Source organism: Phyllobates terribilis, unplaced genomic scaffold (assembly GCF_046119375.1).
Source record: "Phyllobates terribilis strain yellow unplaced genomic scaffold, ASM4611937v1 Scaffold_5__5_contigs__length_657084704, whole genome shotgun sequence".
NCBI classification, from domain to species: domain Eukaryota; kingdom Metazoa; phylum Chordata; class Amphibia; order Anura; family Dendrobatidae; genus Phyllobates; species Phyllobates terribilis.
Window position 1 is genome coordinate 46169221 of NW_027362765.1, and position 26700 is coordinate 46195920.

Below are 26700 nucleotides of genomic sequence, written 5' to 3' on the forward strand. Positions count from 1 at the left end.
GGGATTGGGTGATGTGAGAAGTCCAAAATTTTGTGCGCTTAGATAGGTCCCCGGATGTTTTATGTTTTCATTTAGGAGGGAACAATCTAGGGGTGCATCCCTGCAGGGAATTGATACGTGACACAAAATATGATTTTCTGCGTATCTGGACATCCTTTCCTGGTTTAGTGACGGTGTGGTCAGAGATTGTTACGAGAAGAGTATGGCGGAATGCGCGATCTGCTGAAAAAATAAACAAGGCTCGCAAAATCGTCAATTTTGCCATTTCAAAATTTGTGATGTGACTCAGAATGGGGGGGTGGTGGCAGTAAGGCATCTGGACCTGGAAGATAGCTGAGGAAATTTCTGGCGAGTGAATGGAGTGCACCTTAATGACGTGAGGATAGATTTATGGACTCTAGCACTGGGAGGGGGCATTGAGCAAGCCTTACTCTTCAAAGAAAAAGGTGTTTGGAAGGGGGTCTCGAGCATTTGAGGGGATCAAAAGCTCTCGTGGTGGCGTGTATCAGGGTCCTTGAAGTTGGTAACATTTTTGTTAAGGGGGTTCAGCAAGGCTTGAATCCCATGGGATATCTGGATTTTTGGTCTGGTGATTTATGGGACTTATGGCAAAAGGAATATCGGGCCCTTTTGGTTTGGCGGTTATCCATTTATAACCCATTTTGGAATTGTGGGTGCGCCAGAGCCTGTGGTAGCGGCTGGGAGTAAGTGTTGGGTAGTTATTTTGTGGTCACCAGATTTCGAAGCTTCAAGGACCTTAGCACGTTCTAATAAACAATGTTCTTTTTCCATGTTTTCATTGTATACAATAAAGGGCCACTGTGGCGGATATTTATCCAACCTCCCTTGAGTTCGTTGTTGTTCTTTGTGAAAGGTTACATGGGGCCAAGAACACACGATAGCCGACAATACCAGTGTCAAGGTTTGTAATAAGTTTTTATATCTTAAAATATATTAATTTAATCTGTGAAGCCCTTGAATAAAATCATCCTCACACATAATGCCTTCAAATTCCTGGAAAAATGGTTCTTACAACGGACAGGTACTGGGATGGGTACTCCTGTGGCTTGTGTTTTTGCTATTTTGCTTTTGGCCGTTTTAGAAGAAAAGTATGTGTTTTCACCAGTAAACCCTTTTATAAAGTACAACAAGCTATTCCTATGTTATGTAGATTATATCTTCATAATCTGGGTTGAAACGAAAGAACAGTTCTCTTCATTTATTAATTATTTAAATGAGACAAACACTATGAATATGTGGTTTCCTTCCGTTTATGGAGGTTCTGAGCTGGACATTTTTTATGTTAAAATTCGTGTTAGAGATGGTGATTTGTCAACAGAAGCCTTTAGAAAATCAACTGCAACGAACTTTCTGACATTATAATACTACCCACCCTTTTCACAGAAAGAGATCATTGCCCTGTAGCCAATTCCTCCTGTTGAAAAAGAATAAACAATAATCAGGAACGCTTTCAGCAAAAGGCACTTGGACCTAAGGGGTAAGTGAGGTTTCTCCTTGTGGCACGCCAGTATGAGGAGACTTAAATGCCTTGCATGCTCCTCTTGGAAACTAAATATGCAAATTGTCTCTTCAGAGAGGAAAACACCTTAACTTTAGTGCCACTTATTGGAATTAGCAATCCTACAAGTCATTATCGACCCTTTAACAAGCCTTGAAATTTGACTTTAGATAAAACCCAAATCAGAATCTCAATTTGCAGACACAGTGTTTGGGTATTGCCTGAGATTTTGATTTGGCTTTTATCCTAAGCCATAATTTGTTCTTTTGAACAACACCATTGATTTTAACATACAGTATACTGGAAAACGGGAATAAAAGTCCAAGTGCGGTGAAATTGCAAAAAAAAGTACAATTGCATAATTTTTTTTAACATGTTCACTAAATGCTAAAACTGACCTGTCATTATTTTTCTCCAGGTCATTATGAGTTTGTAGATACCAAACATGTATTGATTCTTTTATTTAAGTGGTGTAAAAAAAATCGAAAGTTTATAAAAAAAAAAATGGCGCCATTTTCTGAGACCCATAGCATCTCCATTTTTCGGGATCTAGTGCTGGGTGAGGACTTATTTTTTGTGCGGACGCTTTAATTGATACCATTTTTGAGAAAATACAATGTCTTGATCACATTATTGTATTTTATTGCAATGTTGTGACAATCAAAAAAACATCATTCTACGAGTTTTCTTTATTGCCGATTCTTTTTATATTTTGATAGGTTGGGCGTTTATGAACTCGGCGATACCAAATATGTGTATTTTTCTTTTTGTTTTATTTTGAATGGGGGATGAATTGTACTTTTATATATTTTTTTTTTAAATTTCACTTGCTTCAATAGTCTCCTTAGGAGACTTGTAGCTGTGGTCATCCAATCGCTGAAGCCCTGCTATCTGTAGCAGAAATTCTCTTCTGCTATGAGCGCCGTCCACTGATGTCACGACAAGTGCTGGCAGCAGCCGGGGGTCACAATCTTCCTGTTTCCAGGTGGATGCCAGGCTGTGGGCGGGGTTACCCCCCGCAACACACCCGGCTACCACTGCGCGCTGTCTCTCCCCATTCATTGGGAAAGCGCACAGTGGATGCCGGGTGTGACGCGGGGTGTAACCCCTCCCACAACCCAGCAGCCACCGCGGGGACCCCAACGCTGAGTCACGCGTCACTTGTAGTGACGTCAGCTCTGGGGTCACGTGTTGCCTGTGAGCGGCCACCGATAGCGCCGCTCACAGGCATTATCAATAGCAGAAGGTATTTACAAAAAGTCTTAGGGACCTGGGGGGTTATACATCTAAAGTACCGCACAACCCCTTTAAGTTGCCTAATGTATTCAGCATGTGGGCATAAGTATGTCTGTAAATACCTTGTGTTGCAGATAATGCCTGTGAGTGGCGCTATCACTGGCCGCTCACGGGCATCACGTAACCCCCGGCTGCAGCCGGCGCTGACGTCACGACAAGTAGAGACTGCAGCCGAGGGTCCCTCTTCCGCATTCCACTGGCGGCTGCTGGGTTGTGGGCGGGGTTATTCCCCTGCGTCACACCCAGCATCCACCGCGCTCTGCCTCTCCCCATTCATTGGGAAAGGGCGCGGTGATGCTGGGTGTGACACAGGGAATAACCCCGCCCACAACGCAGCAGCCACCTTGGGGACCCCAGCTCTGAGTCACGCCTTACTTGTCACGTGCTGCCTGTGAGCGGCCACCGATAGCGCCGCTCACAGGCATTATCAGCAACACAAGGTATTTACAAATATACTTATACCCACATGCTGAATACATTGGGTAATTTAAAAAAAGGACCGGACAACTTCTTTATCATGCTAACAGCCGCGAGTAGATCAAGATTCCACCCACATCAGATCAGCTGCCACGTGCCTAAGAAGATGTGCGATCAGTGCCAGAGCCCGCATCAACGTGTGAGGCGACCTATGACGTACCTATACGCATCATAAAGTTTAAATAAAAGATGTTTCATGGGACAGAGAGGTCCACCTTTCATCCTTTGAAAGCTCTACACGCAGTGAAGCACCCGGATTCCCTGAATTCACAAGGTGCTTACGAAAGTTCTTTCATATGAGGAGTTTCACGGATGGTGCCGGTTTATTTTGTTTTACACGTCGTACACACATGGCTCCGCACACCTCGTACACACGCGGCTCCGCTCCATACACCCTGTACACACACGGCTCCGCTCCGTACACCTCGTACACACGCGGCTCCGCTCCGTACACCTCGTACACACGTGGCTCCGCTCCATACACCCTGTACACGCGCGGCTCCGCTCCGTACGCCTCGTACACGCGCGGCTCCGCTCCGCACGCCCCGTACACGCGCGGCTCCGCTCCGCACGCCTTGTACACGCGCGGCTCCGTTCCGCACGCCTCGTACACGCGCGGCTCCGCTCCGTACGCCTCGTACACGTGCGCGCTCCGCTCCGTACGCCTCGTACACGCGGGGGCTCCGCTCCCTACGCCTCGTACACACGCGGCTCCGCTCCGTACACCTCGTACACACACGGCTCCGCTCCGTACACCTCGTACACACGCGGCTCCGCTCCGTACACCTCGTACACACGCGGCTCCGCTCCGTACACCTCGTACACACGCGGCTCCGCTCCGTACACCTCGTACACACGCGGCTCCGCTCCGTACACCTCGTACACACACGGCTCCGCTCCGTACACCTCGTACACACGCGGCTCCGCTCCGTACACCTCGTACACACACGGCTCCGCTCCGTACACCTCGTACACACGCGGCTCCGCTCCGTACACCTCGTACACACACGGCTCCGCTCCGTACACCTCGTACACACACGGCTCCGCTCCGTACACCTCGTACACACACGGCTCCGCTCCGTACACCTCGTACACACGCGGCTCCGCTCCGTACGCCTCGTACACACGCGGCTCCGCTCCGTACACCTAGTACACACGCGGCTCCGCTCCGTACACCTCGTACACGCGCGGCTCCGCTCCGTACACCTCGTACACGCGCGGCTCCTCTCCGTACACCTCGTACACACGCGGCTCTGCTACATCCACAATGTAAACCCCTCCTGACCCCACACATAACCTTCACCTCATCCAGCACCATGACAACCAGCACAGCAGAGTCCTGCATCCACTGAGGCCCCTGATCATGTGACCCCTGACTCCTCCCCTCCTGTGACCTCATCACAGGTCCTGTGCGCACAGAACAGCCATATATGTGGTGGCGGCTCTGCAGGTGGAGGTATGTGGAGATTCCCCATTACTAAGAATTATAACGCTTTCCTCCCTCTCCTCTGATAGATACATACGACCCAACTATGAAACACCGGAAGTCAGGAAACACATATTGCCCCATAGTACAGTGCCCCCTGTCTGACACACAGTATAACGTCCCCACAGTTCCCCCATCCCCCACACACACATTCTGATACTACAAGATGCCCCCACAGTACGGTACCCCCCACCCCACCGGCTAATAAATAAATGCCCCCTCTCCCCATTCCTGATACAGAAGACCCCGGGACACAGCACCGACCTCCTGGATCTGTTCCCTGGTCTGGAGATGTGGCCCCGGGCCGGGGGGCTGGTGCTATAGATGTATGAGGGGCTGTTATCTGCGGTAGGAGCTGTACATTGTAATGGAGACATTCTGGGGACAGATTATCCCAGAAATAGAACTTGTTAGTTCTTTACACAATGTCGCTGGATTTTAGCTTTTTCTTCACCTTATATTCTTAATGACGCTGTTCTAGGACCCCATTGTTAGGCCCCGGCTGTCATGGCGATATATTGGGGTGTGTTGTTCTAGGACCCCATTGTTAGGCCCCGGCTGTCATGGCGATATATTGGGGTGTGTTGATGGGAACAGGCCTCCCCCTCTGTCGCCTCCGATCACATAACAAATAATCACAGTTGAGTCCTCAGTAGTTGATGCCTTTGATGACTGAAAAGATGGGAATAAATAGCCGCTCTCCAGACTCCTCCGGTCTCTTCATCACTTTATATTATATTTGTTGCCATCTTTTCAGTCGCCATTGAAAGATATCAACCACTGAGGACTCTCAGCTGTGGTGATTTTCTATCTACTGGATAACACGGTACAAAGATAGATTTTTCCTGTGAGATAAGATGTAGGAGGCTTTATCTATCTCTTTCTGCCCCAGATAAAGGATCTTGTATTTCAGGTAACTCTGATATGGAGGATGCCTTCTCTCTGTCTTCATCAAGATTGGGGATGATCTCTTTCTATTTTGCTAAAACTGTGATATTCTTCTGTGATAGTAACGTAGGTTGAATAAAGAGCTAGGTCCATCAAGTTCAACCTTCCTCCCCCAATTGTACTCCTTATACACTGCTCAAAAAAATAAAGGGAACACTTAACAGAATATAACTCTAAGTAAAACAAACTTCTGTGAAATCAAACTGTCCACTTAGGAAGCAATACTGATTGACAATCAATTTCACATGCTTTTGTGCAAATGGAATAAACAATAGATGGAAATTATTGGCAATTATCAAGACACCCTCAGTAAAGCAGTGGTTCTGCAGGTGGGGACCACAGACCACATCTCAGTACCAATGCTTTCTGGCTCATGTTTTGGTCACTTATGAATGTTGATTGTGCTTTCACACTCGTGGTAGTGTAATAATGGGGAAGGGTGTAGCCTTCCCTTGGCACTGAGGTAGTTAAAAGAAGTGTTCCTGTAGTTAGACCTTTCTGAACTGTTGGTAGGCCAAGCTAAGGGGTTAGCTTCAGTGGTCCAGTCAGCAGAGTAAAGGGGGAACTTAGTGCCCTGATCAAGCCTTGAGTGATATAGAGCTTGTTCCTGGCATAATTCCTTGTGGGCTGCAGTACCTGTAAACAGCCACAAGATGCCACTGTCCTGGGTGCAGATGTCAGGTTGAGTCTGCTAGCATTGTTACAGACAGTGATGGGGTTAATGCTGAGTGATGACAGCTCACAGAGGGTGGGCACTTTAGGAAAATCCCTGCTTAGTTTCCAGAAGCAGGAGGAGATATTCAGTAAGAGATAGGACAGTGAACCGTACGGGCAGCCTGAGTATATGGTGGCTGCTAGGGTAGACGTGAGCTGCATACCCTCAGACAGTGGGATCACCAGTGTGAAAGTCTCCCTACGCAAGAGCAAGAGTCCTGTTAGCCGGCCGGAGAAACTCAAAGGAAGTATTGAGGACTCGGGGCACTTCTAGTCTGCAGGAAGCAGAGGAAGATAAATAGGACTCCAGGCTAAGACGTGGGGGAGAGATCGGATCCCGATCACTGTTGGTATTGCAGAAGAGTCTCTTGGGCTAGAGATTAGAGTCACAGAGATGCTTCACTTAAAGAGGGAACCAGGGCTGAAGATGTTGCCAGCGCCTGTAAGAGAGATAATAACCTGTCGGGCCTTATCCATTATATCTGCCTGTAAATACTGTACATATTCCTCTTCCCCAAGTAAAGTTCAAGTTCTGGTTAAGAACCTCGTGTCCTCTGAATTTATTGCTGCCCTGGTCCCAGAAGAGAAATGCCTGGAGACAGCCGCGATCGGGTGGTTTGCAGTAAGTGGAGAGCCCCACATACACAGCCACACATCAGAGGGAGGACACGTATTGTCTGTAGGGTGCCAGAGCGAGAGGGGGCTACAGCTCGTCCACGACTACCTCGCTGGGGCACCTTACATTAGCATGAGACGGACTCTACAATCCACAGAAATTGCTCAGGTAGTGCAGCTCATCCAGGATGGCACATCAATGCGAGCAGTGGCAAGAAGGTTTGTTGCATCTGTCAGCGTAGTGTCCAGAGGCTGGAGGCACTACCAGGAGATGTGAAGAGGGCCTTAGGAGGGCAAAACCCAGCAGCAGGACCGCTACCTCCGCCTTTGTTCAACGAGGAACAGGAGGTGCACTGCCAGAGCCCTGCAAAATAACCTCCAGCAGCCCACAAATGTGCATGTGTCTGCACAAACGGTTAGAAACCGACTCGATGAGGGTGGTATGAGGGCCCGATGTCCACAGATGGGGGTTTTGTTCACAGCCCACCACCGTGCAGGACGCTTGGCATTTGCCACAGAACACCAGGATTGGCAAAGTCGCCACTGGCGCCCTGTACTCTTCACAGATGAAAGTAGGTTCACACTGAGCACATGTGACAGACGTGACAGAGTCTGGAGAAGCCGTGGAGAGCGATCTTCTGCCTGTAACATCCTTCAGCATGACCGGTTTGGCAGTGGGTCAGTAAGGGTGTGGGGTGGCATTTCTTTAGAGGGCCGCACAGCCCTCCATGTGCTCGCCAGAGGTAGCCTGACTGCCATTAGGTACCGAGATGAGATCCTCAGACCCCTTGTGAGACCATATGCTGGTGCGGTTGCCCCTGGGTTCCTCCTAATGCAGGACAATGCTAGACCTCATGTGGCTGGAGTGTGTCAGCAGTTCCTGCAATATGAAGGCATTGAAGCAATGGACTGGCCCGTCTGTTCCCCAGACCTGAATCCGATTTAGCACATCTGGGACATCATGTCTCGCTCCATCCACCAACGTCACGTTGCACCACAAACTGTGCAGGAGTTGGCGGATGCTTTAGTCCAGGTCTGGGAGGAGATCCCACAGGAGACCATCCGCAACCTCATCAGGAGCATGCCCAGGCGTTGTAGGTTGGTCATACAGGCACGTGGAGGAAAAACACAATACTGAGCCTCATTTTGACTTGTTTTAAGGACATTACATCAAAGTTGGATCAGTCCAAGTCCTTAAGGAGAATGAAATTTCCATCTCCAGAAAGCTTGTCAGCAGAGGGAAGCATGAAGTGCTCTAAAATTTCCTGGTAGACGGCTGCGTTGACTTTGGTCTTGATAAAACACAGTGGACCTACACCAGCAGATAACATGGCTCCCCAAACCATCACTGATTGCGGAAACTTCACACTCGACCTCAAGCAGCTTGGATTGTGTTCCTCTCCACTCTTCCTCCAGACTCTGGGACCTTGATTTCCAAATGAAATGCAACATTTACTTTCATCTGAAAACAACACCTTGACCCACTGAGCGTCAGTCCAGGTCTTTTTCTCCTTGGCCCAGGTAAAACGCTTCTGGCGTTGTCTATTGGTCATGAGTGGCTTGACACAAGGAATGCGACACTTGTAGCCCATGTCCTGGATACCTATGTGTGTGGTGGCTCTTGAAGCAATGACTCCAGCAGCAGTCCACTCCTTGTGAATCTCCTCCAAATTTTTGAATGGCCTTCTCTTAACAATCCTTTCAAAGCTGTGGTTATCCCGGTTGCTTGAGCACCTTTTTCTACCACACTTTTTCCTTCCACTCAACTTTCCATTAATATGCTTGGATACAGCACTCTGTGAACAGCCAGCTTCTTTTAGCAATGACCTCTTGTGGCTTACCCTCCTTGTGGAGTGTGTCAATGACTGCCTTCTGGACATCTGTCAAGTCAGCAGTCTACACAATGATTGTGGAGCCTAATGAAACAGACTAAGGGACCTTTTTAAATGCTTAGGACAACTTTGCAGGTATTTTTTGTTATTTATTCTAATTTACTGAGATAATGACTTTTGTGTTTTCATTGGCTGTAAGCCATAATCATCAACATTAACAGAAATAAACACTTGAAATAGATCACTCTCTGTTTGTAATGACTATATAATATATGAGTTTCACTTTTTGTATTGAAGAACTGAAATAAATTAACTTTTTGATCATATTCTAATTTTGTGAGAAGCACCTGTATATCCTTTCACGTTTGTCACCCAGTCATGGCTTTCATCTAGCCAGGTTTCCGTAATACCCACCACATCATATTCTGTGACCGACATAACAGTCTCCAGTTCATTAATTTTGTTAGCGAGACTTCTTGCATTTGCCAGCAGACTTAAAACATGTTTTAAACTTTCCTCAACAATTCTCATACAACATGCAAACCAATGATATTGCTCAGGTGATGCACTGCACTACTGTAAAATATTAAAAATAGTTATAGTCGTATTAATGATCCCCCACAACTCCTGACCACCACTGCTTGGGTTCCCCGCCAGTCTCTGTATTTCCTGGTCAGTCTTCACATACATAATTTCTAAAGCAAATCAGTGGCTGATGCTGTGACCAACATAGCCAGTGATTGGGAGCATGGAGGAGACGTCTTATTCAGCAGTTCAACTTATGTTTCTGGTGATTCCATGTCAAGTGAACTAATTGATTTTTTCAAATTATTATTTTTTTTTCATTATTATTATTTTTCATTTATATCGCTCCATTTATTCCATGGTGCTGTATATAAGAAGGGGTTACATACCAAAAACAGATATCACAGTAAACAAACTAACAATGATAGACTGGTACAGGGGGAAGAGGACCCTGCCCTTGCGGGCTTACATTCTGCAGGAACGGGGAAGGAGACAGTAGGTTGGAGGGGTTGCAGTAGCTCCGGTGTTGTTGAGGTGGCAGCAAGCAAGGTCATGGCAGGCTGTAAGCTTATTTGAAGAGATGGATTTTCAGGTTCCGTCTGAAGGATCCAAATGTGGAGGCTAATCGGATGTGTTGAGGTACAGAATTCCAGAGGTTGGGGGATATTCGGGAGAAGTCTTGGAGGCGATTGGGTGAGGAACGAATAAGTGTGGAGGAGAGAAGGAGGTTTTGGGAGAACCGGAGATTACGTAAGGGAGTATATCGGGAGATTAGTTTAGAAATGTACGGAGGAGAGAGGTTATGGATGGCTTTGTAGGTCAGTGTTAGTAGTTTGAACTGGATACGCTGGGCAATTGGGAGCCAGTGAAGGGATTTGCAAAGGGGGGTAGATTTTGTTCTCTGGTAATAGTGTGTTAGAGAATGCAAAATGTGAAGAAAAAAAATCTATGTATTTTATTTTATTTTTTTATTCATTTTCAAAAGTTTTGAAAAAAATGCAAATTTCTGTGTTGCATGCTTTTATGTTTCTCCTCCTAACGGAGGCCAGAACCAAAATACTGTAGGTAGGTCTACTCCTTCTTGTATGGTTCTTCTGCACAGTATAACAACAGGAAAAACTTTATAAATGTCTGCCATCACAAGAAAGATTTTGGAGTGGAAGCTAAATGGCACTTTTCTGCCACAGCTCATGTCAAAGATGTATGTGATGGTTTAGGAGGCACAGTGAAACGTCTTGCAGCTCTAGCTAGCCTCCAGAGGCCGTATTCAGACCAAATCTTAACACCCATGCAACTTTTCAACTGGAGTGAGAAAAATATTCCTAACATCCAGTTCATGTACTGTGCAAACCAGGACTACGAAGAAGAGGAGAGTTTGTTAAAACATCGATTACAGGAAGCAGAACCCATCAAGGGGACTCATCATTTGATTAGCCAAGAAAACCAGACATTTTAAAAGTAACCAAAAATCAGATATAACTCAGGTGGAGCCAAACCCCATAACAGGCTGTACATACTGACACAAAGAAATGGCCATTGTTAATGATAGATTGTGGGCCAGATTACATTTCACCCAGTAGAGGGGACAAATTGATAAGAGCTCAGTGTAAAGACTTACTATTAATTGTTTAAGACTAGTTCATATTGCTTTATTCTATAGCTTAATGATTTAACTACTGTACTATTCTTTTTAAAAAGTTGAAAAAGGACATGTCTAGTGACAGAATATTAAAAAAATATTGTTAATTGTATATTAAAAAGCTGTTAAAAATTCTAATATGACCGAGAGATGATCAGACCATTTTTATAGCGTTGGCTCCCTGTGAAGGAGTTGTCAGATCCTTATGGAGGGGCTGTCAGCACTGCTGCAGTGAGACAGAGAGGATCAGAGCATTGTTATAGCACTGGCTCTCTGTGAATGGGTTGTCAGTGTGACATGCAGAAGTAGTGCTGTTGCTTTAAAAGCATTCAGCAATTATTATAAGTAACACAAGCACAGGAGACAGGAAGTGTTGTGCTCCAGAAGTATCCAGCAACTAGAGGGGTTAACACAGTCACAGGAGGAGGGGCAGTGTTTTAGCAGAGCCCCAGGGAGATTATGGAGAAGTTGTTTACTGTCTGGCTGGAGAGAAAGGTGGTCTGTGTGTTCTGTATCTCACAAAAGCGCCCCTGCAAGTGAAAAAGATTCAAGTCAGGAGTGAAGCTAAGCACAGGTCAGGTAGAGTTCCTGAACTAACAGTGCAGAGTATTGTCAGGCAGAAAGATAAGGACTGGAAGAAATTATGTCACAGGGATCATCTCCCTCAGCAAACCCTCCCCCCTCCATCTCACTGTGCTGTAAAGAATGCTGTGTTCATTAATGTGCCTTTGCATTAGAACTGTGCTGTCCTGTACTACTGGGAAGACTGTGAACTGCTGTGCTGCTAAGGAATACTGTTTGTCACTGGAGCCTGTTGCTCATAAGACTTAACTTGCACTGGCTGTGCTGCTTCTTATTAAATGCTACTGTTCTACCGTTTGAAGACTCTTGTCAAGTGTATCTGGTCCGCAAGTAAAACAACCTACGTGTCTGTGCCTGAGGGTCATTACCCCTGTGTGCCTGAGAGAAGCTTCAGCACATGGTCTATGGTCTCCCTGAGTAACGGTTTCCCAGAATTCCAAATAATTCATGCAAAAGGTGTATAATGGGAGAGCACCATCCAGTTTTAGGGATCTACATGCAGTATATCAAACATGAACATTGTAAATCCATACAGAAACAGAGGTATACTATAAAAGCCGTGATCACCAATAAATAATTAGATGTAGAAAAATATGTATTTTTCTACATCTAATTATTTATTGGTGATCACGGCTTTTATAGTATACCTCTGTTTCTGTTTGGATTTACAACATTCCAAAGAATTCATGTAACCTGTCTTGCCCCTATCTGAACCTAACTGCGTGCGTGTAACATCAGCTCCTTGTGATTGGGTTGTCAGTGCTGTCACAGTGTGGGAGAGATGATCAGAGCATTGTTATAGCACTGGCTCCCTGTGAATGGGTTGTCATCTCCCTGTGATTGGGTTGTCAGTGCTGTCACAGTGTGGGAGAGATGATCAGAGCATTGTTATAGCACTGGCTCCCTGTGAATGGGTTGTCAGCTCCCTGTGATTGGGTTGTCAGTGCTGTCACAGTGCGGGAGAGATGATCAGAGCATTGTTATAGCACTGGCTCCCTGTGAATGGGTTGTCATCTCCCTGTGATTGGGTTGTCAGTGCTGTCACAGTGTGGGAGAGATGATCAGAGCATTGTTATAGCGCTGGCTCCCTGTGAATGGGTTGTCAGCTCCCTGTGATTGGGTTGTCAGTGCTGTCACTGTGAGGGAGAGAGGATCAGACCATTATTATAGCGCTCGCTGCTTGTTAATGGGTTGTCAGCTCCCTGTGATTGGGTTGTCAGTGCTGTCACAGTGAGGGATTGAGGATCAGAGCATTGTTATAGCGCTGGCTCCCTGTGAAGGGGTGGTCAGATCACTGTGGAGGGGTTGTCAGCACTGCTGCAGTGAGGGATTGAGGATCAGAGCATTGTTATATCCAAGAAAAACAAAACAGCACTCCCCAGTGAATGCTGGTGTAAAATCTTTTAATCCGGATTCATCATACAGAGGGTGGACAGTGGCTTGCTAGGGTATGCGGGGTTGAGGGCTGGCTCCCTTTTCAATGCTAAACATGTACAGCACACTGATGGCTCACGGATTATACAATGATGCCCTCCGTGTGCTGTACAAGTTTTTCAGGAACCCATTGACTTGTACTGGACGTTTTCATCAGTGATACTGGAAATAAAACGGGCCTGTCTCCGTGAGTTTTGTATGGACACACAGTCTGTGAAAAAACACGGACATGTGAATAGCACCGTAGAGTATATGGGTACGTGTTGTATTATTGGTGAATGAGGCCTTAGACTGATGGGACTTTGTGACCTCACTGAATGGAAGGACTGAAACAGTACAGTCTTAAGGTGGCCATGAACATATTGACCCACACTGGAGAATCCTCACAGCGCGCAGTGCATGCGATGTGAGGATTCCCTAGTCTGCAGTCGCATAGCGTGACTGAAGACTTGTTTTTGTTTTTTTTTAAACTGGAGAACCCCTTTATTTGCTTGAGAAGGATCTGGCATGTGTGACAGTAGTGCTGTTGGTTGCTTTAAATCAGAGTTCCCCAACTCCAGTTCTCAAGGCCCACCAACAGGACATGTTTTCAGGATTTCCTTAGTATTGCTCAGGTGATAATTCCATCACCTGCACAGGTAATAATTCCATCACCTGTGCAATACTAAGCAAATCCTGAAAACATGATCTGTTGGTGGGCCTTGAGGACTGGAGTTGGGGAACCCTGCTTTAAATGCATTCAGCAACTATTAGAAGTAGCACAAGCACAGGAGACAGGAAGTGTTGTGCTCCAGAAGCATTCAGCAACTAGAGGGGTTAACACAGTCACAGGAGACAGGGAGTGTTTTAGCAGAGCCCCAGGGGGATTGTGGGGAAGTTGTTTACTGTCTGGCCAGAGCCAAAGAAAAAGCTGGCTTGTCACGCCTCTAACCCAGCCAAACCAGATCTCACACTTTGCACTGACGAGGGGCAGTACCCCGAAACACAGTGTCTGCAAATTGAGATTCTGGTTCTGGCTTTTATCCTAAGTCATGTGACAAGGCTCATTAAAGTGTTGATAATGACTTTTAGGATTGCTACTTCCTATAGGTGGCACTAGAGTTCTAGTCTAGTCCTCTCTGAAGAGACAATTTGCATATTTCCCAGAGGAGCATTGCGACTTAAAAAAATCTCCTCACCTTGACATGCTTAACATGTCACTCTCCTCGAGGAGAAACTTTACCCCTTGGATACTCCTCAAAGACAAAATACCAACAAACATAGTCTTGCGACATATTAGATTAAAGCCTGTACAATTCTGAACTAAATGATGCAGAATGTTAATTCCAGTCCGAGATATGATAACAAATGTAAAGTCATACAAAACAAAAATTCAGGTTTTTTAAAAACTTTAGAAATCTAAAAAAAAAAAATAACTAATGAAGATAAAAATTCAAAATGTATTACTTTTGATTCACTAAAGTAACATCAAAGAAAATAAATATCCTAAGATATCAGGAAACATAAATATTCAGATTTGAATAGCTCACAATGGAATGACCCTTTCATGATATCAATTGTGTTCAAGATCAGATAAATCAAATTTCTACATCACTAAAGTCTCCTCCTCCGTGTGCAGATAAATAAATTAGTGAGTAACTGACAGTTTCTGGAAGAGCAAACTTTTACTCTCTACGTCCTAATTAGCAAATAGGTGCTACATCAAAGGTGAAGATGATTGTCCCTGATGCAGACTGGACGTCTCTAGCATCACATGGCACAATGGAAATGCAATATTTCGATGCCATATTATCAGAAGTCTCATATCAACAGCATCCATGGATATATCTGTAATCGGGAGACATACTGTATTTTTCGGAATATAAGACACACATTTTTTCTTCAAAATTTTGGAGGGAAATGGGGGGTGCTTCTTATAGTCCGAATGTACCTTGTGGCTGTGGATGGGGGGGAGGGGCAGTGGTGGAGGAGAGGGTCACAGGAGGCAGGAGCCTCCTGCTGCAGCTATCACTGTGCCCGCTGCTAAAGAATATGAATATTCACTGCTCTCCACACCCATGAGAGTGTGCAGCAGTGAATATTCATTCTCCTTAATAGCACGCGCAATGTCAGCAGCAGCTGCCGGCTCCTGCAGTGGCTCGGCGATCACTTGTACCCGCTACTAAAGAGCATGAATATTCACTACTCCCCACTCTTATGGACCTGGGGAGTAGTGAATATTCCTAATCCTCTCGATCGCTCAACCCCTGCAGGAGCTGTGGCTGCGGCTGACACTGTGCACTCTATTAAGGAGAATAAATAGTCACTACTCCACACGCCCATAGTCCGGGCATGGAGAGCAGTGACTATTCCGGCAGCTGACCTCTCACAAGGTAAGATCAGCTGCTGGAGCAGAGTGAAGGAAGGTGAGTAGACTCATTTATTTTTTTGTGTGCAGCGTGATAGGGATGAGAGGTGTCATGCATACCAGGATGGGGGTGTCATGCATACCAGGATGGGGATTGGGGTGTCATGCATACCAGGATGGGGATTGGGGTGCCATGCATACCAGGATGGAGATTGAGGTGCTATGTATACCAGGATGGGGATGGGGGCATATATACCAGGATGGGGGATATTAATGCAGAAATGGGGGACATTACCCTTTTAACAGTGTCAGCAGCAGACCCCCCTCCCCCATAACAGTGCATCATGACCACATTTTTGCATCAATTTTTTTTCTATTTTCCTTTATTTTACTGCCATATAGGATATTTATATTTGTTACCGTGACCATTTAGCATAATTTTTTCCATCAGATTTATATTACCATGTTATTGTTACCAGTCTACTGCACCCACTGCACTGACGTTTTCCTGTGATTTTTTCCTGTTTGTTGTTCCCCCTTTTATTCTTTTTATCGGTCTGCCATATGGCAGTTTTTAATCTAGATTTCAATAAAAATATTTTTATCATCATTTGGGTGTCCTCCTATTATGTTGTTGTATTTATTTTTTATATATTAAATCTAAAGTTTAATCAAGAGAATGCCAAGAGTGTGCAAACCAGTCATCAAAGCAAAAGGTGGCTACTTTGAAGAATCTAGAATATAAAACATATTTTCAGTTGTTTCACACTTTTTTGTTAAGTATATAATTCCACATGTGTTAATTCATAGTTTTGATGCCTTCAGTGAGAATGTACAATTTTCATAGTCATGAAAATACAGAAAAATCTTTAAATGAGAAGGTGTGTCCAAACTTTTGGTCTGTACTGTATGTTCCCCTTATTATCTCCAGTAATTGTATTATAATGTGGAATCTGTATGATGTTACACCGGCTTGTATTCTCCCCATTCAAGTCCCAATAATATAGATCCTCTCGGTGGAGAACTTCTATGTAAGAGAATTTTTGCGATTGATTCGTCGAGGATGGATATGCACAAGAAGATGGCAGAGCGAATCTTACACCTCACCCTAGAGATCCTCTTCTGGCTTACTGGAGAGGTGAGAGATTCTGATGATGTCACATTACATCATTATCTGTGGGAATAATAGATGGACAGAACTGGAGAGGTGAGGACTCTGGAAATGTCTGTAGTGAGATTTATTAATGTGTTTCTCCATAAACAGGATTACACAGTAGTGAAGAAGACCTCTAGTGAGGGCTGTCATGCCCCTGTGTCTGACGGATGGGAAAGAACCCTGAGCCCAATCAAGGGGCCTCCACCTCACCCCCTGATACATGAGGACATCAATGACCAGAAGATCCTAGAACTCACCTACAAGATGATTGAGCTGCTGACTGGAGAGGTGACACTGCTGCGAATGCTGGGATATTATACAGTAATGCTATGAAGGAATCGGGGGGATGATGTATTATTGTGTGTGTCAGGTTCCTATAAGGTGTCAGGATGTCGCCGTCTATTTCTCCATGGAGGAGTGGGAGTATTTAGATGGACACAAAGATCAGTACAAGGACGTCATCATGGATGTTCCCCAGCCCCTTACATCACCAGGTAATAGACATGACTAAATACACATGGCCTATAATTATCTGTATGTAAAGAATGAATTCAGTCCCTGTATGTGTTTCCTCCAGTTACATCCAGTAAGAGGACAACACCAGAGAGATGTCCCCGTCCTCTTCTTCCACAGGATTGTAAACAAGAAATTACCAATGTTCCTCAGGATCATCAGGTATCATGAGATATCCCCTATGATGTGTAGACGGCTGTGAAGGTCTTGTGTTCAGTCTTGTTTTATCCACCAGTATTATATGTTTTATACTTGTGTAATGAGAACGGTGGAGATAACAGGACTAGAGCTGATCATAGATCTGATTTCTTCATCTGTCTGTGACTTTTACAATATTTGTTTCAGGGTAAAGATCTGACCCATATTACTACTACAGAGACATATGTGAGGGGTGATGAGTGGTGTAAAGAGGAGATTCCTACAGATAACCGCCCCGGTGAGTAGTAACCACTATGTCACGCTGGTGGTTGTGGAACCACTGCACCACAGAGTGGGGATAGCTTGGAAGGGCATAACTAAGCAATCACTTGGTTCTTCAATAGAGACGTTGATGGTGTGTTTAGACTTCGCCGCAGGTGCAGGCCAGGTATGACTCCAGTAAAGTCTCCGGATCCACAGCAGCTGACTCTAAAGGGGCAGGGACCAGCTAGGAACTGGTTAACTGGAAGAATGGATGCTCTGCGACTGGTTACCAGAGCAGGTTCAGAATAAGACAGCATGGATAATATACAGAATGGATTCTGGATCAGGCATGGACAGGATAGGTTCAGAAACACAGGCCAGACTTGGGTGCAGGATCACAGGTGCTGGTTCAGACTGGACAGGTGAGGGTAGCGATACAGATACGGACACGGCGGGTCAGCATCAGGACTCTGTGAAGGCACGACGGGTTCAGGAACAGGTTCAACAGGACCAAGTTCAGACAAGATCAGATTCAGGGTGCACAGATACAGGGACCTTATAACTTAGTAGCAAGTGTACACACTGATCACTGATGTTGTTCAGGCACCTCTCTACAGGGAGTGCCTTAAATATCTGATGTCTGCCAGCCATTGGTAGGGGATAGTTCAGAAGTGCCCGCGCTACCCCATTAAGAAGTGAGGAGCGTTTTGTGCCCTAAGCACACTCCTAGGAGCCCTGGGCGCTGTGCGCAGGTCCTGGGAGGAAGCAGATGCGGCTTGGACCGTAGCAGAGCGAGTAAGTGGGTGAGCACATGCCCATCTCTGCCAAGAGGAGGAAGCATGATCGTGCAGAGACTCCGGCGCTGCCATTACAGGACCCCCTTCCCTACACCCCTTCTTCTTTAAACCCACAAGAAATTTCTGTAGAAAAAGTGGGGCATGAATATTTTCCTTAGGTTGCCACAATCTTTCTTCGGGACCACATCCTTTCTAATCCACTAAGACAAAGGTCTTCCCACTCACCTTCTTCATAGCATTGATACTTTTTACCTCAAAAACATCCTCGGAGCTGATGGGAGCAGGCGTAACACTAGGATCCTTGAAGGAAGGGGCTCAAGATAACTGGCTTGAAGAGAGATACGTGGAGGGAACTGGGTACACGTAATGAGGCTGTCAGCTTCAATTTATAGGACACTGCATTAATTTGCTTGATGACTTCAATGGGACCCAACTTGTAGGAGGGAATCTGGAGATGGATGTACTTAGAAGATAGCCACACCTTATCCCCTGGACAATAACAAGGTGGATCCAAGCGTCTCTTGTCAGCATGCCTCTATATATGTTCAGATTATCTTTCTAGAGTGGCTTCGGAGTCCTGCCAGATTTTAGAGAAATCACTTGTGATAGTATCGGTTGTTGCTACGCGAGAAGCAGCCAATACCGGAAGAGGGATTCCGGGATATTGCCCAAAGACCATAAAGAACGGAAACCTTGCAGAGGACTCGCTTACATGATTGTTATAGAATAGTGTTTCTCAACTCCTGTCCTCAATACCCACCAACAGGTCATGTTTTCAGGATTTTCATTCACATTGCACAAGTGGTGGAATTATCACTTGAGCAATACTAAGGAAATCCTGAAAACATGACCTGTTGGTGGGTCTTGAGGACAGGAGTTGAGAAACATTGTTATAGAAGATCTCTGCCCAGGATAAGATCATCATGGTGCGTGTTTGTGAAATGCCACAGGAAGTTGGCCAGAACCTGGTTGACTCTCAACACTTGTCCGTTGGATTTATGGTGGTATGCAGAAGAGGAGTCTAGCACCATATCTAGAGGTTTGCACATAACTCTCCAGAATCTGGATGTGAATTTAACTCCTCTATCGGACACGATCTGAAGAGGAAATTTGTGAAGACGGAAGATGTGCTGAATAAATTTCTCCACAAGCTCAGGAGCAGACGGAAGACCTGCCAATGGATAAATTGAGCCATCTTGTTTGAGTAGCGATCCACCATTACCCAGATAACGGAGCATCCAAATGATACAGGGAGATCCGTAATGAAGTCCATGGCGATGTGCTGCAAAGGAGCAGAAGTCACAGAAAGTGTTAGAAGTCTCCTGGACAGGAGTTGCCTAGAAGTTTTGTTGCGGGCACAGGAAGGACAGGCTGAAACAAATTCTATGATAACCTTTCACATGGTAGGCCACAATAGTGACGTGAGATGAGCTGCAAAGTCTTTCTTTACCCGGCATGGCCAGTCACTCTTGAGGAGTTCGCCCATAGCAGAACTTGTTTCTTATCCAGTTACGACACTAATGACTTCACTGCAGGAATCTAAGACAAGTTTATTGGAGCCACAGTAACTACAAGTGCTTTTCACTAAATTAGCATATCATCAAAAAGTTAATTTATTTCAGTTCTTCAATACAAAAAGTGAAACTCCTTTATTATTTAGAGTCATTACAAACAGAGTGATTTATTTCAAGTGTTTATTTCTGTTAATGTTGATGATTATGTATTACAGCCAATGAAAACACAAAAGTCATTATCTCAGTAAATTAGAGTACTTCATAACACCAGCTTGAAAAATGTTATTAAAATCCTAAATGTTGGCCTACTGAAATGTATGTTCAGTAAATGCACTGAATACTTGGTCAGGGTTCCTTTTGCATCAATTACTGCATCAATGCAGCGTGTATTGGATGCGATCAACCTGTGGCACTGCTTAGGTGTTATGGAAGCCCAAGTTGCTTTGATAGCAGCCTTCAGCTCGTCTGCATTATTGGGTCTGGTGTCTCTCATTTTCCTCTTGACAATACCCCATAGATTCTCTATGGGGTTAATGTCAGGCGAGTTTGCTGGCCAATCAAGCACAGTGATACTGTTGTTTTTAAACCAGGTTTTGGTACTCTTGGCAGTGTGGACAGGTGCCAAGTCCTGCTGGAGAATGAAATTTCCATCTCCTAAAAGCTTGTTGGCAGGGGGAAGCATGAAGTGCTCTAAAATTTCCTGGTAGACGGCTGCGTTGACTTTGGTCTTGATAAAACACAGTGGACCTACACCAGCAGATGAAATGGCTCCACAAACCATCACTGATTGTGGAAACTTCACATGAGACCTCAAGCAGCTTGGATTGTGGCTTCTCCACTCTTCCTCCAGACTCTGGGACCTTGATTTTCAAATGAAATGCAAAATTTACTTTCATCTGAAAATACCTTGGACCACTGAGCAACAGTCCAGGTCTTTTTATCCTTGGCCCAAGTAAGACGCTTCTGGAGTTGGCTATTGGTCATGAGTGGCTTGACTCAAGGAATACGACATTTGTAGCCCATGTCCTGGATATGTCTGTGTGTGGTGGCTCTTGAAGCAATGACTCCAGCAGCAGTCCACTCCTTGTGAATCTCCCCCAAATTTTTTATTGACCTTTTCTTAACAATCCTTTCAAGGTTGAGTTTATCCTGGTTGTTTGTGCACCTTTTCCTACCACACTTTTTCCTTCCACTCAACTTTCTATTAACCCCTTCGCTACCTTGGGATTTTCCATTTTTGCATTCTTGTTTTTTGCTCCCCTTGTTCCCAGAGCCATAGTTTTTATTTTTTGGGCAATATGGCCATGTGAGGGCTTATTTTTTGCGGGACGAGTTGTATTTTTAAACGCCAGTACTAGTTTTACCATATTGTGTACTGGAAAATGGGAAAAAAATCCAAGTGCAGTGAAATTGCAAAAAAAATGCAATTCCACAGTTGTTTTTTTTTTCTTTCCACGTTCACTGGATGCTAAAACTGACCTGCCATTATTATTCTCCAGATCATTACAAGTTCGTAAACACCAAACATGTATAGGTTCTTTTTTATTTAAGTAGTGATAAAAAAAATCGAAAGTTTGCCCCAAAAAAATGGTGCCATTTTCCAAGACCTGTAGCGTCTCCATTTTTCGGGATCTGGGGCCGGGTGAGGGCTTATGTTTTGCGCGCCGGGCTGACATTTTTATTGATATCATTTTGGGGTAGATACGATGTTTTGATCGCCCTTTATTGCATTTTATTGCAATGTTGCGGCGACCAAAAAAACGTAATTCTGGCGTTTAGAATTTTTTCTCGTTACGCCGTTTACTGATCGGTTTACTGAGGAGCAGTGACCATTCACTTACCTTAATAGCACGCGCACTTTTACCCGCAGCGCAGCTCTTGCTGTGGACGGCAGTCTGTGTGCCTGCTATTATAGACCATGAATACTCACTACAATCCACTCCCATGGGTTGTAGTGAATATTCATGGTCTTTAATAGCGGGCACACAGACTGCAGAGCGGCATCAGGCATCTGTTCTAAAAGACCGTGAATACATTTGAATATTGGAAGAAGGGAGCTTCATCTCCCGGTCAGCTCTGCCATATGCAGCCCATGGGCCGTATGTTGTGCAGGTCTGCTCTAATTACTCTAGAGATGTCACAATTTTTGTCTGCAGTAGTTATTGCGCAGTGATTCTTTACTGTAAGAGCAGTTTTAACTACAGAACTCTTTGACACATGATGTTGTAATAGTTGATTCACTACTAAAATTCAAGAAGGGCCTGGATGCCTTTCTTAAAAAATATAATATTACAGTTTATGGGTACTAGATTCTGTGATGAGACATTGATCCAGAGAACTAGTCTGATTGCTGTATGTGGAGTGGGGAAGGAATTTTTCCTTAATATGAAGCCATTAGTGTCTGCCCCATTGGGTTTTTACCTTCATTTGGATCATTATGTTAGGCTATAGGTTGATTTTGATGTACTTAAGTCTACTTTTAACCTTAAAGGGGTTTTCCCACAAACGAAAGTTCATTTTAATCAATAGATCTTGGAATAATAATCATTTCCACAATTGGATGTGTTCAAATAAAATGTTCCTCTGCTGAGATAATCTTGTAAATGTGACCCTGCTGTGTACTGTGTAATGGCTGTGTCTGACCGTGCAGGAACATGGTCTGATCATACCATAGCTCCTAGGCAGGAGAGGAAGTAAAAGAGTATACAGACATTACAGCAGGGGATCACAGCTGATTCTTTCTTTGAAGTAAAACATTGTTTAAAAACAGGCAGGGAAATGTTTTACCTCACAGAAAGAATCAGCTGTGATCCTGTGCTGTAATGTCTGTATACTCTTTTGCTTCCTCCCCTGCCTAGGAGATGTGGCATGATCAGACCGTGTTCCATACACTGTCAGACACAGCCATTACACAGGGGAACATTTATAAGATTATCTCAGCACAGGAACATTTTTTTAAAACATATCCAATTATGGAAGTTATTATTATTCCAAGATCTATTGATTAAAATGAACCTTTATTCTTGGGAAAACCCATTTAAAACTATGAAGCATCCACTAAATTGAAACTTTTAGGTGTATCACAACAAGTAACAAAAATTGTAATTCAAAAATTAAAAAAAAAATCACTACATTGTTCATACAGCCCCAAGTGTTTCAATTTTACAACGGGAAATATAAAAAAAATGGATCCCATAATATATTTTGCAACTTCTATTTTGGTCAATATCTTACTGTTTGGGCACATGCATGGCAGGGTTCAGAAGGAGCACAATTTGACTATGGGAATTGAGATTTTGCTGGAATATTTTGCGAGCAGCAATTGCAGATTACCTAAAATGCCAGGACTGCAGAAAAACATAACAGTAGAAAGCTGCATAAAGTGACTGTATTAGCTTCAAGGAATTCATCTTTAGGAATAGTGACTATTTTGACTTCACAGGTAATTTCTGAAAACTAAAATGCAGTAAATGCTGGAGAGTGAAAATTGCATATATGCCATTGTGGTGCCCAGCTTTTGCAATTTCTTTGAGCATTTTAGAAATGTTATACAAATATAATTCAGCATAATTTATTCAAAAATAATTTTTATTCTTGACAGGTGACTGCACCAAGAGATCAGAGGGACAAGTGACATCTTCATCTTCAATTTTTAAATCAGATGAACTTGATATCACTCATAATATAACTGATATCTATGTCCCAATCCCAGAAATTCAGTCCTCCTTTCACAGCAAAGATCTATCATTTGAGCAGGTTCTGGCTTCTGATTCATCACAGACTATTAAGAAAAATAAAAGTCACAAAAGAAGCGTTAAAAATCAAACTGCTCTTACAGCAAACAAGTCATTTTCATGTTCAGAATGTGGGAAATGTTTTGCAAATAAGTCAAAGCTTGTTAGACATCACAGAATTCACACAGGGGAGAAGCCATATTCATGTTCAGAATGTGAGAAATGTTTTGCAAATAGGTCACATCTTGTTAAACATCAGAGAACTCACACAGTAAAGAAGCCATATTCATGTTCAGAATGTGAGAAATGTTTTGCAAATAGCTCACATCTTGTTAAGCATCAGAAAACTCACAGAGGGGAGAAGTCATTTTCATGTTCAGAATGTGGGAAATGTTTTGCAAATAAGTCAAAACTTGTTAGACATCAGAGAATTCACACAGGGGAGAAACCATATTCATGTTCAGAATGTGAGAAATGTTTTGCAAATAGGTCACATCTTGTTAAACATCAGAGAACTCACACAGGGGAGAAGCCATATTCATGTTCAGAATGTGAGAAGTGTTTTGCAAATAGCTCACATCTTGCTAAACATCAGAGAACTCACACAGGGGAGAAGCCATTTTCATGTTCAGAATGTGGTAAATGTTTTGCAGATAAATCAAATCTTGTTACACATCAGAGAACTCACACAGATGAAAAGCCATATTCATGTTCAGAATGTGGTAAATGTTTTGCCGATAAATCAAATCTTGTTACACATCAGAGAATTCACACAGGGGAGAAACCATTTTCATGTTCAGAGTGTGGGAAAAGTTTTGCAGACAAATCAGATTTCGTTTCGCATGAGAGAACTCACACAGGGGAGAAGCCATATTCATGTTCAGAATGTGGTAAATGTTTTGCATATAAATCATCTCTTGTTATACATCAGACAACTCACACAAGAGAGAACTCATTTTCATGTTTAGAATGTGGGAAGTGTTTTCCATATAAATCGAGTCTGTTTAAACATCAGAAAATTCACACAGGAGAGAAGCCATTTTCATGTTCAGAATGTAAGAAATGTTTTGCAGTTAAATCACGTCTTGTTACACATCAGAGAACTCACACAGGGGAGAAGCCTTTTTCATGTTCAGAATGTGAGAAATATTTTACCAACAAAAGGAATCTTACTAAACATCAAATATCTCACAAAGGGAAAAGCCATGATCATACCTAGAATGTAGGAAATATTTTACTTAAATCATATTTTGTTGACCACAAAGGAAAACTCATACATGTATAAACCATATATTTTTGACAAACTGTACAAACAAACAAACACATAATAGAGTCGAAAAAAACGAGAAAGTAAGTTAGAACTTACATTTGAATTAAAACATATAAAGTTATTAATCTGTTATCTAAAAATCAAATGAAATGCAATATTCCTTTTAAATATTTCACAGATGCATATCTATATATTCACTATATGGCCAAAAGTATTGTAACAGCTCCCCTTACACCTCGCAAAGAATACCCAATATTTCCTCCTCCCTCTTCTTCCTAACTCCCAATCTCAGCTATCTGCCATTCATCATTCTCTTACGATCCACAATCTCCATGTGTGAACAAAATCTTTAACTTTTTCTATGCTACATTAATAAATATGTTCACGTTACAAAATACTATTTACTTGTATGATCAATTCCTTCTTTGTTGGAACATCTGGTGTTATCCATTCCAATTAGAATAAAATGTCTCCCTCTTTTCACCTCCCTTACCTGAATTTGTAATGCTGCGGTAAGATTATCTATGCAGAGACCTCTTGCATGGAAATATTAGGGCAACATCACATATTTTATACTGAAGAATAGCGGTATATCCATAGGTTTATATACATTGATATATATGTAACTCCGCTTGGTAGCCGTGGGCGAGATGCTGTTTCCCATGTCCCGGCGCGCTACAACAAAGTGGGGGTCCTGGCTGGGCATTTAGACTTCTGCTGTGAGAGCCTTACGCCCTTGCAGTCCGCAGGTGATGTAGACTTGCCAGAACTAGGTGGTCCACAGTTCAGTGAGAAAGACCACGGTTTCTAAATTACTTCTTAATGTAATTTGTTAAGGGTTATATAGATGTACCCGCTGTACAAAGTCTTATGGATGTTCTTTTTACGGTACAAAGCATTTTCTCCCAGTATCCTACTTCTGTAGGTTACTCCAGGGCTAGTGAGGCACACTGTTTTTTCCCTACTTTACCACAACCCATCTTTAATGCTGTAGTACTAATCAGCAAGTCTCCTTACTTTCACAGTGGTTCTGTGTCCTATTTCTTTCCAGTATTGGTGCCCTGGATCTCCCGCTCGGGACCCTATACTAGTCCCTGTCTCTCAGACCTGCTAAGGCCCATTACCTTCTGCATTACAACCTTGAGGTCCGTGACTTGGCTTCCTCTCCAAGGACCCTTCTCCAGAAGGCCACTCCCTCTCATCAGTCACTCTTCACTCTTTGGTCTTCTCTCACTCAGGGTCACCCTCAAAGCAGCTCTGCTCATATCGCAGTCCATAACCTATCTACCTAAAATGTGGGAAGCTGTCTCTTTCCCTAACTTTTAAATAATCAAATATTAATTTATAATTTCAGTTCACTAAATGGTACCGCCATGTATAGAAAACACGTGCTGTGTGAGACATCTAAACCACATGACACGGGGTATTGCTTCTCCTCTCACTTCATTCATTAGAAGATGCTATATGCAACATCTGAAGTGTGCTCTTCTTGAGTAAAGGCATGACGCATGTTCAGCCATGATATTGACACAGATGGATGCAAACTACCATTCAAAATCCATGGATGAACTTTAACTAATGAGCCAATTATGGACAATCTTTTTGTAACTACTTCACCTATTTTATGTTTTGCTGCAATGATTTTGGTGGACAATCCAATAAACCACAAATTTTTTTTTATAAGAAATATCATGACATATTCTTTGAAGTATCACATCTGGTAAGAAGTCCTGAATAAATAAATGTCATAGAAAAATTTAAAATCTTTCTTCTCCCCTGTCATATATATTAAGAAGATATTAAGTAGTCTCTCTCCCAGACCCCTCTTCATCCCCCCACCCCTATAGTATTTTTCAAAAGAGAAGAGCTGACAGTTTGGCCAGTAGGCATCTATGCAAAT

The 26700-nt window shown here is 43.6% G+C and overlaps 1 protein-coding gene across 1 annotated transcript; it reads left to right on the forward strand.

Annotated features, from left to right (window-relative positions):
- The first annotated feature begins 4694 nt into the window (after positions 1–4694).
- Positions 4695–25197, forward strand: LOC141271875 (uncharacterized). The gene is made up of 7 exons (XM_073682076.1): positions 4695–4748; positions 16408–16552; positions 16679–16858; positions 16941–17064; positions 17148–17245; positions 17429–17519; positions 23398–25197. The coding sequence occupies exons 1-7, from the start codon at positions 4723–4725 to the stop codon at positions 24747–24749; spliced, it is 2016 nt and encodes a 671-aa protein (XP_073538177.1). The 5' UTR covers positions 4695–4722; the 3' UTR covers positions 24750–25197.
- The last annotated feature ends 1503 nt before the right edge of the window (positions 25198–26700 follow it).